We start from the raw sequence: 17,206 nt of genomic DNA, 5'->3' as shown, positions 1-17,206 counted from the left end.
GATTTTTCCAGAGTATATTTGTTTTCCCTGAATGTTGACTTGTTTGCTTTCATTTTTTAAATGTTATAAACTAGCCTTTTTTAAAAGTACATGTCTGTTTCTAGTGTATTTTAGTGACTTAATATTTTAACATAAGAGATGACTGTCCATCATGTCTGTAATTTTCTGTTTTGACCCCTAGGCAGATGATGTTAGTGCTCTTTTGACAGCAGCCATGCCACCTTCTGCCTTGCCATGTTGTTATAAACCACAAGTCATCAATGGTCTGAGAAGCACAGGAACTACATCAGATGCTCTGTCAGTTCCCTCCAGCCCATCCACTCTCTCTGCGGCCAGTAGTCTTGACAATTTATCTGGTAGTTTCTCTGAACTCTCTTCAGTTGTTAATTCGAATGGAACAGAGGGTGCTTCGGGTCTGGAAAAAAAGGAAGGTGAGATAATTTTCCAGGGAAAAACTTTAAATGAAGATTATTTTCTCATCAGTATTTTTCATGAGTGCCGGAAAAATGTGTCAAACTAGAAGTGCAGAAGTCAGTACCTAACTCAGCTATCAGAACATTGAACTTTTCTTTTAATTATGATGAATGAATTAATGGTCATCATTTTGTTATATACCTTCCTTCCAAGCAGGACTTGATGAGGTAGACACTACCATTTCAGTAATGTTTTCTATCAGAATATTAATTCTGAAGGTTAGCAACACTTGTTAGGCAGATAGTTTTACCAATTAATAGTCATGTTTCATGCACTATTACGGAAGAATAAAAGCTTTGCATTATGGTTGTCTCTGTTTAAAAATAGGGCACTAATTTTTATACTTTAAGCTCCACATTCTAAATATATTCTTAAGTTCTATTTAACCTTTGAATGTTGTTAGACATTTTTGAAAATACATGAGCTACTTAAAGTAACATAGTGTAGGGGATAGTATAGGATATCTATAGCACAATCTCCTGAAACATTCCCCACCCTCACCCCAGGCAATTTTGACTCTAAGGAAAGCCAAGCTTGTTAACCAAGAATGTCTGGACTCCCTTCTCCCCCGACCAGTAAGACAGTGCACTCTGTCTCCTCTTCTCCCCTCTCCCCCAATTTATTCCCTAGCCCCATTGTGTTCAGAGTATCTATGTCGAATCATAATAATAGCTAGCAATTACATAGTACTTCAAGATTCGAAAAGCATTTAATATATAACTCAGACAATCCTCACAATGATCCTGTAAAGTAAGTGCTATTTTTATCCCCACTTTACAGGTGAGGAAACTGAGGGCTGTGAGATGTTAAGTAACTTATCTAAGATCACATATTGTAAGTCACTTGAAAATTGTTAACTAGTCAGATCATGTCTCCAGAACTCTTGTACTATCCCTATAGTGTGATATTTTTAGTTCACATATTTTCAAAAATATCTAATGATATTCAAAGGAATAATTTGTACGTGATGTGATTAAATAAAACTTAAGAATATGTTTAGGACTCAATGCAGAAAACATAAAAATTAATGCCATAAGGCAAAACTACTCTTTTTAGAGTGTGTAGCTAAAAGATGTCTCTTCTTTTAACCACAAAGCTTCTTTCATTATAACTTCTTTTTAAGGATTTTGAAATCTTAGCACTTTCTCTTTTTTCTTTTGCTATGAAGAAGCAGTGCAAGTCAATATTGTACACCCAAGTGATTATTAAGTATTCGTCTTAATGATAATGTTCTTTCTAATGCCTGTATTGATCTTGTGAAAATAATTAAGATGCTATGAAATAAAAAAATACTCAGATTGCAAAATGCTGCTTTACATGAGATTTAGTGTCTTTTTTTCTTTTCCAGTTCCAGGAGTAGATTTTAGTATAAATCAGTTTGTAAGAAATCTTGGACTTGAACATTTAATCGATATATTTGAGAGAGAACAGGTAAGTAGCTGTATTTTATAGCTAGGCTTGGTGTAGTATTGCATTTTTGTTTCTAGTGTTTTTCCCCCCCTAAATGATTTTGTCATTTGAGTCAGTGTGTGGAAGAATATTAAATCTGCTTTGAGAGGGAAACAGCACATTTGCTGCTAGAGGTTTTTGTTTTTTAATTTCACAGGCAATTCTCACAGTTTCTACTTTCTCTGATTTTAAGGTTTGTACCTATTTTGTTGGAGTGTGGATTATTTTCTTAATACTGTTTTACATGTATTAAAATTGAATGAGTTATCCCTTAGGGAGCTTTAATTTAGTTTTTAAAGATATTCTTGGATTTGCCATTTGTTCATTTTTGTTGTAACCAGTTAGCAAGTATTTATTGAGCATCTTCTCTGTGCTTAACTCTCTGCTAGGGATGTGAAAGAAGTATACAACGAAGTCCCTGCCTTAGGGATATAGGACTAACATACTAATGATTAGAAAAAAGTATGTAGATGTAAAATTATGTTACAGAAATTCAGAGAAGGAAAAGGTCAGTTTAGTCTGTAGTGGTCAGGGAAAAGCTCCATGGAAGAGGCAAGCCTCGAATTGAGCATCACAGGATGGGGATTTGTTGAGCAGAGAAAAAGTTATTTCTGATCAAAGGATCTTCAAAAGCAAAGAGGTGAGAATTTGTTTGTGGTGGAGTGGGTTAGAGAAACATTATTTCCTTAGTGAGTTTGGAGTTGGAAGGAACCTCAGATTATCTGATCTAATCCAAACCACATGTTTTGTAGACTGAAACCCAGAGAGATGATGTTACCTATCAATAGAGTAAGCAGCAGAGATGAAATTCAAACCCAGGTCCTTGAATCCAGTGCTCTTTCCACTGTTCCACATTGTCAGATTATGAGACCAGATTACTGAAAACCAAGCAGAACAACTTAAGCTTTGTAAAGGAATCATCATAATTTATATTTATGTGGTTATTTGCATTAGGGGTAGGTAAAGGGCAGTAAGATAGGTTCTTTAATAGGTGAAGAGATGTAATACAGCATTGTATTAAAATCACTTAAATTTCTAAATTTGGTTATGATGATGTGAAAGAAGCAGCAGACTGGGGATGAAGCTACTTAGATCCCACCTGGAGTTCCCCTAAAAGAACTCCAGTACTTCTAACCACTATGTGAAGTACTTCACAGACATTTGTCAGGAACAAATCTAGAATAGAAACTGAGGCCTAAAGCAGAGCTATAGTGTCCTCATTCTGATTCCTTTTCTCCATGGCATTCTCCCTTCTTCCACCCAACTTTGCATCCCTTTCCCCAGAACCTTATTGCCTTAAAGAAGTTTCTGACACTAGTGACTAGGTGGGTAAATAATCCTTTTGGTCAGAGGGGTGTTCTCCTTCCCAAAGCCAGATTTGAAGTCAGATAACCTAAGTTCACATCTCAGCTCTTGCATTTCTTGTCTGTATAATCTCAACCACATCATGTCATCCCTTTGGGTTTCTGTTTCATTATCTTTAAAATTGAGAGGGTTAGATTAGGTGATTTATAAGGTCTCTTCTCTGGTCCTGTGATCAGTGTTCCTTTTTGAAATTTACTCTTGCCCTCAGAATGGAGAGATTAGAATAAGGAGGACCAGGTCAGGATTGGATTTAAGGTCTGAACTAAGGGGATGCATTCAAGTATGGCGAAAATGGGAAGAAAATAGTAAATCCAAGAGAAATCAAATATAAACAGTAGAGTTGGTAATTTCTAGCCTTCCAAGTTTTAGTCCCTGATAAATAGTATGCTTAATTCTAACTTCTCACAATGAGTTGAAAACACTTTTTTGTTCTGCTATTTGATTCTGATGTAAGTTCTTGTACTTAAATTAATTTTAGATTTTAGGTGTTTTGTTCCTCAGTTGCTTAATTAGTCTTAACTCTTCACAATACCATTGTATGAATATTAGTTTATTTCCTTTTCTGAGGTATTGAAAATATTTCAGAATGACTACACATGTGTCTAAATATTCTTTATGATGACATACTATCAGATGTATTCCCATTCTTAACTGAATGTTTTGCCTTTTTTTTTTCTTTACAAGATCACATTGGATATTTTAGTTGAAATGGGACATAAGGAGTTAAAGGAGATTGGAATCAATGCTTATGGGCATAGGCATAAAATCATTAAAGGAGTTGAAAGACTTATCTCTGGACAACAAGGTACCATTTCTTTTAAAATAGTTGTTCTAATCACTTTGTTATCTGGTTATAGACATTTCCCAGCTTTAAAAATATTTGTATTCCAAAAGTTTGTTTTCTGGAAAGGTAGCATGTTATTATGGCAAAAGCCCAGTTCCTAGGAATCGAGATCTGGGAATGTTTGTCCGGGAGAAGACTCACTTTAAGAAGGAACCTGATGACTGTCTTCAGAGATTTGAGATTTCCACCCTCTGTGGAAAAGGGATTCTACTTGGTCCCAGAAGACAAACTGGGAACAATGCATAGAAGGTACCAAAAGGTAGATTTAGGTTTAGTATAAGAATAAACTTTCTAAATAAAGAGCTGGACAACCATTGGTCACTAGTACTGTAGAGTAAATTCTTAGCTACAGTTTTGACTAGGTATTTGAGCCTCTGAACAATCCTGTGAAGTAGTTACTATTCTCCCATTTTATAGAAGAGGATGCCAGCTGAGAAATTTTAAGTGAATTACCTAAGGACATACAACTAGAAAACATCTAAGACTGGATTTGAACTTAGATCTTCCTGACCATCTCTGAGGCAGTTTCCAACTGTTAGATGCTGTTCCAGTCCCAGTTGCATTACTGTGTTATCTTGGGCAAGTTGAGAAAACAACTAAATGACAAGGTGGATTTGGAGTCAGGAAGACCCGAGTTCAAATCCCCTTCAGACATTTAGCAGTTGTGTGATTCTAGGCAAGTCATTTAATTTGTCTCTGCCTGTTTCCACATCTGTAAAATGAGATTAATAGTAGCATCTTGGCCAATCTCAAGTGTTATAAAAATACTGACTCTTACTAGCCAATGTAATTATCTCTCTGCCCTTACTTTCCTTCCCTCTAAAATGATGAGATTGGTCTAAATGATTTCCCCAGAATCCCTGCCAGTGTGAAAAAATCCTGTGGCTTTAAGATGTTTAAACTTTGAACATATTTTCTCATAGAGCTAATGCTACAAATGGTGGCTACGTTCTTAGACTGGCCCACAGAAGCCTATTTAATTCATATTGTAGCCGAAATGTTGTATATTTGTAATGTAAAAGAACATAGAAAATAGTATTGTTGTAGTACTTCTGGTAATTAAACCCCCAAAAATACATTTTATTTACCTAGAATTCTGGTGCTCAAAGGAAAAAGGAGGGTTCACTAGAGAAGCATAAGGAATTAAATGCCTTTGTGGAGGTTCTAAATGGAATTTTGAGATACTTTCAGTTTTGAGGAAGGGATTGATGGCCCTGATTCTTTAGGGCTAATTTCTTTTGGCTTTCCTTTTGCTCACTGGCACCACTCAGCCATGGTTATCTCTTTTTATTTTACTTTATTTTATTTTGGTCTCATAAATGCAAAGAAGACAGGGGAAGGAAGATTTTCTTGATGTAACTGGACAGAAACTGGAGGTAAAAAGGGAAGGAGGAAGAGAACTAAAGAGGATGGATATGTGTATGAGAAAAAGTATTCTGAGAGTGAATGGAGCTTTGAGTACCAAAAGACAAAAAACCACTGGGCACTTGGCATGTGAGCAGTCACAGAGAGGGAAGAAATGAGGTGCTCAGATGAAAGACAGATCGCCAGAAGTGTTCTCCACCCCAGACAGAAGAAAGGAAAGGTATTGAGTGAGGGACGATGAAGTCAATAAGGAAGCCGGAGAGAGCTTCATATTTACCTTTAGACAAGTGAATGTCTAAACCAGCTAAGAGCAAGTAATTGTCTCTGTTTCTCCCAAATAGCAATAATAACAACAATAAGGTAGCATTTATTGGTCCTGTGAAATTTACAAAGCACTTTCATTACATCCTCATTTGATCCTCACAACGACCCTGTGTGAGGTACCATTTTACAGATGAAGAAACAGGCTTTGAGAGGTTAAGTTACCCAGGGACACAGAGGCAGGATTAAACTCGGGTCTTCTGACTCCAAGCCTAGCACTTTATCTACTGTGCCACATTAGCTGTCTCTAAGAGCTTGAAATCTCCAGGATGGTGACCCTAGGCTCAATCAGTTGTCTTTTCTATTATTTTATTACACTGACATCTAAAAGCTCTGTGCTCAGTTAAAATATCTCCTGCCATAAGCAGATTTCTTGTTGTGTCATATTCAGTAGACATGAAAAATTACTGAACACCTTCAAAATTAAATACCAAGTCATCCATCTGGACTATGTAATCTCTGTCTTTCCTGAAGGGAACTACTTTTGTATTCCTCTCCTATTTGTCTCTCCTTAGTTTCTCTATATCTTTTTTAAAGTATGATAAAATTGGACATAATGTAAATATACAATTGAAGCAGAATGTAAAAGGAAGTAATTTTTTACTTAGCGTCATGTGCCACACTTTTCCTATATCCCCATACTACCTCTAGTGATTTTTTTTTAAAGCAAAAGCAGTGAATTAATGATTGACAGTCAGTTTGTAGTTACCTAGAGTCATAGACTTTTTAGAGCTGAATGGAAACGTTGAGATCATCTGATTCACAATCCTGTCATTTAAGAGTTGATTCCTTGAGGCCCAGGATAGTTAACAATCTTACCCAAGGTCACAAAGAAATAGGTGGTAGAACTTAGGTTAAAATCCAGATCATACAACCCTTTGTCCAGTGCTTGTCATTGATTCACACCATGAATCATCTTGTTCAACCCTACAACTTCTGGGTCTCATATGTCAATACACCTGTTGAACCTTTACCCATCTTCATAGCCAACACATTCTGCCAACAAGGATCAGTTAAATCTGTTTTTACACTTGTTGCACTTTTGGTTACAGATGATGAATTGTTTTTTGACAAGTGTTTTATAACAACTTTAAAATGTGTTTTCTAGGTCTCAACCCATACTTGACTCTGAATACTTCTGGTAGTGGAACAATTCTCATAGATCTGTCTCCTGAAGATAAAGAATTTCAGTCTGTGGAAGAAGAGGTATAATTTCACATACCTTGAGTGTTTGAAAAGGATAGGCAACATTCAAGGCTGGCTCAGTTAAAAATTTCTAATCACAGCTTCTACGGAATTTAACATTCTGTTAACTTTCTGAAGGATTCTAGATTATTAGCTATAACTTGCAGTAAGGATACAAGTCACATTTTCCAGCATGTTACTAACTATATAGGTTTTAAAATCAGCATTTTAGATATACTCACAATTCATACCTTTGTTTTTTAACAGAGATTAGTGCTAGAACTGAGTAAAATCAGCGTGGAATTTTGTTAAAGAATAAATTGTCTAGTAGGAGGTGGCAGGATGGAGGAAGAAGGGAACAGCAGAGCCTCCAATCCAAGAAAAGTTTATTCAACAGCACTGCCTACCAGTGGCTGTGGCTAGACAGTGGCCCTAGAAATATCTTTCTAGATCGTAACTAACTAAAATCTTTGGCTAACCTCCTTTTATTAAAGCAGAAGGAATTGGAGCAAAGAAGTCATTTCCTGCTCCTTTGGTTTATGTCACAAATGATGCTTTTATTAAATTAAATCTACCTTTACATCCTCATTCTCACCTAAAAAATAGACTGTCTCAATAATATTTCTGAAAGTGGTTCTCATAAAGTTTTACGTTCTGAAGATGGATAAAAATGATTCATGCATCGTATTTGTAGAATTAAGTGAGATTTTTTATCTTGCTAAATGATTTAACTGTGAAGAAGTCTCTTAACCCCCTGAGGTTTTTTTCTGATTTGTAAAACAAAAATAATATCTGTACTACCTATTTCACAAAGTGGTTATGAGGGAACTATTTTATAAATTGCAAAGCATTAGATAAATATTTTTAATAATTTACACTAATCTTGAAGTTTTGGTTTCTTCAGATGCAGAGTACAGTCCGAGAACACAGAGATGGAGGTCATGCTGGTGGAATCTTTAATAGATATAATATTCTTAAGGTATTTTTTTTAACTATAATGGTTAAATGTTTCAGTAGTCTCTAAAATGAGAACTTTAGTATAATTCTAGGGTGTGTCATTAGTCCATAAGGTGGGAGGGTGAGTCATACCCTAACCCCTCCATAGTAGTTAATCACAAGCTTAACTCCAACACAACTACACAACCCCCTTTGTTCATCATCACTCATCAGTCCCCCTTTCCCTCCAGTTGTGCCTGAAAATAAGCCTGGGGCTAAAATGACTCAGGCACCTGCAGCAGTTGTGCAGGTAAAATTCCAGCCCTCTACCCTCATATCCCCAAACCCTGCCCCCCAAATTAACTCATGTCTTTGGTCAGCCCTGCACTCTAGAGTAGTAGCCAATGAGAGCTCCCACTTCACAACAACCCACTTATTATTTTTAGTGGGACAGAATGACTGGCCCAGAACAAGCAAATGTGGGTAGGTTGTGATCTGTATCACAGATCTCATTGCAGTATCTTTCCCCAAAAAACCACCTGCTGGGTTGTATGAGATCCTCACCTCCTCACTTTTCCTAGCCTTGCTTGTCCAGTCAATTGCTAGAACTTGTCTTTTCAACCTTCATGACATCACTGACCTCTGTTCTCTTTGCCTAACACTCACCACCCCAGTTCAGGCCTTTACCCTCATCATATCTTTCTTGCATGGACTACTACAATGACTTCTTAATTGGTCTCGATGCCTCAAGTCTCTCCCTTCTCCGATCCATCCCCCACACAGCTGTCAGTGATTTTCTGAAAATTAACATGTTTAGCTCATCCTTTTTCAATCTTCAGTTTAAGTTCCAGAAAATACATAATCATCAGTATGTCGATGCATTTATATAATTATAAATATAGATACACATGGGGAGGGATAGTCAGAAAAATTTTATTGATGGAATGCAGAATCAAAAACAATTGGGGAGATGACTGGTATAGTAGATAAGTGCTGACCAGCCCTGAGTTCAAATAACACCTGACATTTACTACCTGTATTGACTAGACAAGGTACCCAACATCTCTGAGGCTGTTTGCTCTTCTTTAAATGATGTTATTAGTACCTGCAGAACCTGCCTCATGGAGTTGTGGTGAAATAGAGAAAGAGCTTTGTAAATTTCAAAGCACTGTAAAATTGTCAGTTAAAATTAATATTCTCATACCCTCTTGGCTATCATCCGCTTTCACTTAAGAATACAAATTGTTTACTTGGGGCAGACTAATGACCCATCCAGCTCAATATTTTTATATAGGAATATCACCTCATAAGCTTAGGAATGGACTGCAAGCATTCCTACCTTTCCTTAACAACTCATTAATTTATCTAGAAGCTTGTGGTTAAATGTGTTGAACTTTTTAACCTATATTTTCTCTTGAAATAATGAGCCATTTTGTTTACTACTTCCTATTTAAAGTATATGATCACTATAAAGAAGTAAGATAGAGCTCTAAGATGCCTTCCAATTCAGATGGTCTTTAATTTATTAAACATGGTCACTTGTGGAAATCAGTCATTGTTACCAGTCAATACCTTATCACATATGTCCTGATATAGGACTCTCCTTACTACACAGTAGGGGCAAGACACCCTAGATTATCCACAGATAAATAAGAGATTTTTATTACCCTTTTTTGAAACCAGTGGTGAAGCAGAGTGGTCTAGGGTGTAAAGAACAATGGACTTGGGCTTAAGAACTGGACTGACTTGGTCTGTACCTCAATCAGTATGGCCCAGGTACTGTGCTAGGCATTAGGGATACAGGCTTAAAGAATGAAACCATCTCTACTGGAAAGAAGGAGGGAGAGAAGTACATATATAAATATGTAACACAACTGTAAAATTAATAAATACAAATGTGTATAGAATAATTAAATACATAGTAGTTTAGGGAAGAGGACACTGGCAGTTGGGGGAGTCAAGAAAGAGATCATGCAGAAAGTGGTGCTTGAGCTGCATCTTAAGGTGGGGGTGAGGGGAAAGTGTGTTCATTCCAGGGAAGTGAGATGGCTGGTTAAAAGGCATAGGTTAGGGCTCAGTGGCCAGTTTAACTAGATCACAGCCTTGTAACCCTGTACAAGTCTTAACTTCTCTGGGTCTCAGTTTGTTCAGTCAGTCAGTAAACATTTATTAAAGCCCTAATATGTACTAGGCACTGTACTAAGCTTTGGTAATACAAGAAGAAGCAAGACACAGGCCTTGCCCATAAGGAATTCACACTGTAATGGAGACAGCAAGCAAACTAATATGTACAAATGGACTATGTACAAGATAAATAGAAAATAACAGAGGGAAGGCACTAGAATTAAGATGAGTTGGGCACAATAAAATTGGCAGTACTTCACAAAATGGTTATAAGGAAAGTTCACTATAAAACAGTTTTATATACGTGCAGGTTTGTTGGGGGATAGGTTGTAACAGTGCACTGCAAATAATAAAAGTATTTTTATTTGAATTAATGTTTTTAGTCATTCGTGGCCCTTCAAAAAATCATTTTTAAATCATCTTTCTCTTCATGCCCGTGATTTGTGCTCTTTGAGGTCTACAGTGGCATCTTGGGCAGTTTAATTAAAACAACCTGTTTACACCAGCACGTGCCATGTTCTTCATTCCACATCACCCCCTTGGCTTCTGAATTTCATTCAGCACCTGAAGACCAGCAGGGGGCTATAGCACACTCAGAAAAGCAGCAGGGAAAACATCTTGCTCTAGGACTGTTAAATCTTGAGAACTGGTAATGTTCACATTGGTTCCTTTCAGCTATTTAGCCAGATAGAAGAATGTTTAGGCATCTTGGTGTTAGGGGTGGCCCTTTTTTTTCTTTTGAATGATGACTAAATAATTCTTAAAGGAGACAAGACATTTTTGGTAAAAATCTCAGTTATGCTTTTAGTTTCATAAAGAGATAAAATACTAAGCACTTTTGACAGTGCTTCACATATATATATGTATATATATACATACACATACATGCATGCACATTAGACTTTGAAGTACTTTAGTTACATTTCTGACTTAGTGAGGAAAAAAAACTCTAAACTAGAGTCAGTCTATCTTGTGAGTATAGAGTCAGACTGATTCAAAAACTGTGTATTTATAGTGAGGAAAGTGCTGAACTTAGAATTCAAGAGACCTGGAGTCATATCCCACTTCTCCTAATACTTGACTCAAACAAATGAAACATTTTGCCTCCCTTCTTCTAATTAAAAAATAGAGAAATGTTTGGCTAAGATGAACAACAAGATAGCTATATAATACCAAACTAGAGGCTTGAATTCTGGTTTAATTTTGCAGATTCAGAAAGTTTGTAACAAAAAACTCTGGGAAAGATACACTCACCGAAGGAAAGAGGTTTCTGAGGAAAATCATAACCATGCAAATGAAAGAATGCTGTTTCATGGTAAGATCCCCAAGCAGTTTGAATAGCTTTATTCCTTGGTGTTCATTCTAAGAAAGTTACATGGCTAAATAAGCCATCTGTTTTAAAAGATAATTTCTTTCTTTCTATTCTTGATGTAAATTCAGTTTTAGCAATGTTAATTTTTAAATCACATTCATTTTCATGCTCTTTGTAGAATTTATTTTTCAAGGATGCAAATGGTTTCTAATATTAGCTTTGAATACATTTCATTCTGATCTAGTAATTAACATGAGGCTTATTCAGATGTGTGCTTTGTAATGGTTATACCAAGGATGAATCCCAAAATAGAATAAATGCAATTGATAACAATCTTCTAGGCTATTTCTATTTTATTTTTCTAATTCAGCAGATTCTGTTTATTAGAATCTTTTAGGAAGTGACAGTATAGTTCAGTTAATTCACTGACCAGTTAAAAGAAGTAGAAAAATACCTACATCCTTTTCAAGATCAAATTCAAAAGTTCCGAACTAAAATGTAGGGGTTTAAGTGAAGGGGAAGTTTTGTGTGTGGAGGCTTTCTACAGTTCTCCTTCCTTGAATTAATGGCACAAGCTCAATTAACTCTTGCAATTTCAGTCTTTTGGGAACACATATACTTTACTTGGCCTTTCAGTTTTAGATCAATCATGTTTATGTGTTACATATAAATTTAGTATTTTATGGAACCTTAGAGGTCTGCCGTAGAACCTGTTGGGGCCACAACTTGGGTAGAAGAAGAGGAAGGGGATAGTATAACTACTGGTTTCCATAATTTGGCCAAGAATAATTTCAGGAAATTGTGAGATTTTTCAGTACCTACGCAAAACACAGCTTTTAATTATAATACTGCCCTAAACAGAGAAGGAATGTAGGTCTAAGGGCTCAAAATGCTGCAGTGAGTTGTATAAATGAGCAAAGAAACTGAAATCTAAATGGCATTTGATTGCCAAAACCCAGAGTCCTGTTCATACTACTATATACTACTATACTAGGCACAGTACCTAACATAGAACTCAAGCAGAATAAATATTTATTGGTTTGATTTACTGAGTATAATGAGTAGTATTTATAAAGTGTAATCCACAGCATTCTCTTTACCTCTCCATATGAATATAGACACAGTTTGTTGATGAATCAATTAGTTGTGCAGCTGCTATAGTCCTTCTGCCCACCCAGTCACCCCACTCCCTGGCCCTGATCCAGGACTTACTACCTACTTCCCCTTTGGCTTAAGGCCTACACTGATTGGCCCTGTGAAGCGCATGAGAGGCTGCAGGAGAGAAAAGGTGGCATTCAGGGTTCAAAGAAAATGTACCGCATTAATAGTTAAGACTTTAGATCTGAGATGGAAGGATGGGACAGACTAAGAGAAACAGAATTAAAAAAGATCAGGGCATAAGAAAAATTACTATGTCTATTGCCTGTTTTGCTAGTAAGTCCATGGAATCACAGAAAAGATTGACTAGATTCAGTAACATTGGAGAGATGAATTAGACCTGTGACTGTGCCTTATCCATATCAAACAACTTTATTTTAGGTTCTCCATTTGTGAATGCAATTATTCATAAAGGTTTTGATGAAAGGCATGCCTATATAGGTGGAATGTTTGGAGCTGGCATTTACTTTGCTGAGAACTCTTCCAAAAGCAATCAGTATGTATATGGAATTGGAGGTGGTACCGGGTGTCCAGTTCACAAAGATAGATCTTGTTACATTTGCCACAGGTAAGTCATTTATTTACACCCATGTGCTTGGTTCTCTTTTGGAAAAATATTTGAAAGAAAAACATTACCATCATTTCTGGTATATAGAGAGGGTTTTCCAGCATAGGAATATCTTGAATAACATTTATGGGTTTTGCTTAGTAGAAAGCTATTTAAAATAGGGGGATGGATTTAGATAACCATAAGAAAGACATCTTGAGAACTCATCTGCCATTTTCTCCCCATTGACTTAGATCAGTTAGAAGCTATTTTTCTCCTTTAAAAAAATAGCCACGTATTAGGTGCCTTGCTAAAAGAAAAAAATTGTAGCGATCCACTAGGCTACAAAAAATAACTGAAAACTTTTGCTTAGCAAAATAAACAGGCAGAACAGTCCCAGAAGGGGAAAAGAGCCCTCATTTATAAGATCATAGAATTTAAAGCTAGAAAAATGATCTTAGAGATCATTTAGTTTTAAACTTCTTATTTTACAAATGAAGAAACTATAAGGTTTAGAATAAGCAGTTCACCCAAGATCATACACATCATAGCCAGGACCTCTGACTCCAAACCCACTATTCTTTCTACTATACCTCCATCCATTCTGTTTTGTGTGACTTGAGTGATTAACATGTGCTTTCAGAATCTGGTACTTGAGTTCATGGAGTAACCGAGTGGGTATGATTTTTTTCAAGGAGTAGAATTTATAAAGGATTGGGTAGTAGGTAGCAGGATCCCAGGTGGAAAGCCTAAGTGGAGTGTTCTTAAGGTATGGCTTAGGTCAGAGGGTCTGCAGTTTATACTAGTGTAGGAGAAGAGATAGGTTCGTTGTCAAGACAAAAAGAAAATAGCTTCCCCCATAGTCCCTGTTCTATAAATTGGGCTTTTGCAGGGATAAAAAGGAGGTGACGAGCTTCATCTCTGAAAAGTTATTAAATTGTTTTCACTGCTGCAGGTATAGCTAGGAAAAGTGACACATTATTTTGGGAGGAGAAATTCTATTTCCCCTTTGTATTTGAAAGATTGTCATTAATACCCTGCCTACCTCACGAGAATTGTCTTGAGACTGAAATGAAATAATAGGTAGAGACATTCTTTGACAAGCACAAAATGTTATAAAAGTAGAAGGTACAAGTTATTCCTAAAAGACTTGTGCTTTTGATTTTTTTCTTTTTTCCTTTCCAACACAGGCAATTACTATTTTGTCGGGTAACATTGGGGAAATCTTTCCTGCAGTTCAGTGCAATGAAGATGGCTCATTCTCCTCCTGGACACCATTCAGTCACAGGTCGGCCTAGTGTTAATGGCCTGGCATTAGCAGAATATGTCATTTATAGAGGAGAACAGGTAACAATTCTTTATCATATCTTCAAAAAGTACTTGGGAAGTAGACTTTTTAAAGGCTGTTTTGTGATGTCTTATTGACATGCCATACTTTTTTAGAATGTGATATTTTCTAAACTTTAATAAAATTCAATATATGTCTATATTTAGTGAACTCATCAAAGTAGGATATCATGCTGCCTACTCCCTGTGTCAGTGACTACTCCAGTAGGACCAGAAATAAGTTTTACTGTTAAACATTTCTCTTTCTCTTTTTTCAGGCTTATCCCGAGTATTTGATTACTTATCAGATTGTGAAGCCTGAAGCCATAGCTGAGGGGTAGATAAGTGAAGGGGCTGTTTTGATTTGGTTTTTATGAAGACAACTGTGCTGAGCATGAACACATCTAAGCAGCTGGTGACCTCAGTTTTACTCTTTGCTGAAAAATTCTGTTGGCCACAGATGTGGTATAAAATAATGTGAATGAAGTTTAACATTCTGACTTGATAAAGCTTTAATAATGTACAGTGTTTTCTAAATACTTCCTGTTTTTCAGCACTTTAACAGATACCATTCCAGGTAAAACTGGGTTTGTCTGTACTAAATTATAAACAGGTAACTTGAACCTTTTTACATTATGCATTGAATTTAGCAGAAACTGTGTAATGTCCTCAACAGGAACTTGTCTTACTAATACTGTGTTCTTTCAAACACAACATTTACACTGAATACAATGTCATTTGTAAAACTGTAAATAAGAGCTTTTGTACTAGCCTTGTATTTATTTACATTGCTTTGTAATATAAATCTACTGTTTCAGAATTGCAACCTTGTACAAAGTGTTTTTCAAATGTATTGCTCATCTGTATTTGATCTTGTACAATAGAGACTTTTCACTCAATTCCAGAGGCTTTGTTGGCAAGATAGCTGAGTTTATTAACAGTAATTTCATTTAGTTGGGGATGATTTATTTGCCAGATTCAGTTTTTTAATTATGGAAGTATCCAGCACACTTTGAAAATCTTTCCAATTAAAGGAATTACTAAATATCCTAGAGAGGTTTTTGTTTAATGGTTACTTTGTGCATAAAAAACACATTTTCCAAAGAACCATGGCTGTGATAGGCACCAGTTTGCTAATGGGGCAACCTTGGTTTCATGGTAGAAATGTTTTTTTACATCATTATGTGGAAATCTAGAGCAACTTGCTTGTAATTTTTAGTGACTAAAATCTGTCTATATAGTTACAGATTTCTTCTTTGATTGTAAATAGTGAATTTCTGGAGAATTTTTTCCCCTGGGTGAATCCCAAACTTTTCTATATACCTTGAGTCCATTGGAAACCTCTTATTCATTTAGCTAGCAACTGTCTATTAAGTGCCTGTTATGTGCAAAGTACTTTATTAGGCACCAGGAGAGATACCAAGCTAAGTAAGACATTGTCTCTGCATACATAGACCTTACAGTCTAGCAGGATTTGATAAACATACGGTGTGGTAGTATAGCAAACGACCACAAAGTGTATCTTAGATGGGCCATTAGATTTCTAGTTTTGATATTTTGTTTATTCTGTGTTTTTTAATTATCGTTTTTTATCTGCCTCTCCATTATCATCATGGCAGTCAATATGCATAAGAAGTAAATTCTTTACAGGCCTTCCAGTAGTCTCAGTTCTCTGCTACCGTTTCTGTCATAAATGCAGTGAAACTGGTACTTCTGCTTCCCATATAGCTCCACCGGGAAGAGCAGCTGCCTGACTTGCAGACTTAGCAAGGTAAAGCCCAGGTAGAACAACATGAGTTAACATGGTCTTCCTTCATGTTGGCAGCTATTGCAGGAAATGATGGGCCATCTATCCACTGAAGCATGCTCTAGAATCTTGGTACAGAAGTGTTGCATTACATCGTGTGCCCATCTTCAATGATTTTTTTAAATCTTTCTGTCTCTCAGATATCAAGGAAGAAAGTTTGCCCATTAAAGGTATTTGCTACTTTAGGGCATTTCTGATTTTGTACCCTCTGTTCCAGTTTACCTTGGTTCTATATTAATTGCTGAATTCATTGTTTGTAGTGAATTATTGTAAATAGTTATAGAAAATCATGGATACTCTCTTGAGAAAAATGGAGTCCAGATATATCTGGGGTGTTTTTTAATTGCTTTATATTATTGGCTTTATTTAAGAAGGCAAGTTGTGATTTTGAAGTATTTTTAGATGGCACTCTAATAATTGCAGATATAATCCTAAAATTACTTTTGAATACCAGTAAGTGTGCCAATTTTATATAGTCTTTCAGGATCAGAAAGAGATCTGTCTACCAATCCCTCCTGATTTTCTGATTAGGTATATTGAGATGAATCAAAGAGGCTTATATTTAGGTACTTGTTCTGCCAACATTTGTCCCATATTACTCACCCTGAGTGATTCTGGAATTGATTGTCATGCCAGGTTTACAATAATGTTATATTACTTCTGATATGTCATTTCCCATGAATAATTGTATCTTGTTCAGTATTTTAGCATGGAAACATTTTTTTTCAAATAGTTTTTGTTTTAGGTTTATGCATGACATGCCTTATGTTCTGAAGGTGGAATTTTATCATTGTTTGGTGACTCTTTCTGAGGTGAATTTGAACCTCTTGTGCAGTTAGTGCTACCTAACTCATCTTTACGGTGTTTTACATGTACTGTCTCACATTCCATACCCCATTTAACATGAAATAAACAATTTTGTTCACTGGTATTTTTGAGTAATTGTCAGAATGTTACAAGTTTATCAAATCATCTTCAAGAAAACAGATGAAG

At 36.0% G+C, this 17,206-nt stretch overlaps 1 protein-coding gene across 1 annotated transcript in view; it reads left to right on the top strand.

The window, feature by feature from the left end:
* The window catches only part of TNKS2 (tankyrase 2), a 57,573-nt gene extending 40,429 nt beyond the window's left edge, over nucleotides 1-17,144 (top strand). Inside the window, exons 19-27 of the mRNA XM_036734723.1 lie at nucleotides 182-431; nucleotides 1,823-1,905; nucleotides 3,973-4,093; nucleotides 6,927-7,024; nucleotides 7,908-7,982; nucleotides 11,273-11,378; nucleotides 12,915-13,101; nucleotides 14,271-14,427; nucleotides 14,685-17,144. Of these exons, the coding sequence (XP_036590618.1) occupies nucleotides 182-431; nucleotides 1,823-1,905; nucleotides 3,973-4,093; nucleotides 6,927-7,024; nucleotides 7,908-7,982; nucleotides 11,273-11,378; nucleotides 12,915-13,101; nucleotides 14,271-14,427; nucleotides 14,685-14,747 (1,140 nt within the window). The 3' untranslated portion in view covers nucleotides 14,748-17,144. The remainder of the gene's footprint in view (nucleotides 1-181; nucleotides 432-1,822; nucleotides 1,906-3,972; nucleotides 4,094-6,926; nucleotides 7,025-7,907; nucleotides 7,983-11,272; nucleotides 11,379-12,914; nucleotides 13,102-14,270; nucleotides 14,428-14,684) is intronic.
* The last annotated feature ends 62 nt before the right edge of the window (nucleotides 17,145-17,206 follow it).

The sequence above is a fragment of the Trichosurus vulpecula genome, chromosome 8 (genome assembly GCF_011100635.1).
Source record: "Trichosurus vulpecula isolate mTriVul1 chromosome 8, mTriVul1.pri, whole genome shotgun sequence".
Lineage (NCBI taxonomy): Eukaryota > Metazoa > Chordata > Mammalia > Diprotodontia > Phalangeridae > Trichosurus > Trichosurus vulpecula.
This window is presented reverse-complemented; position numbering and strand designations above follow the sequence as displayed.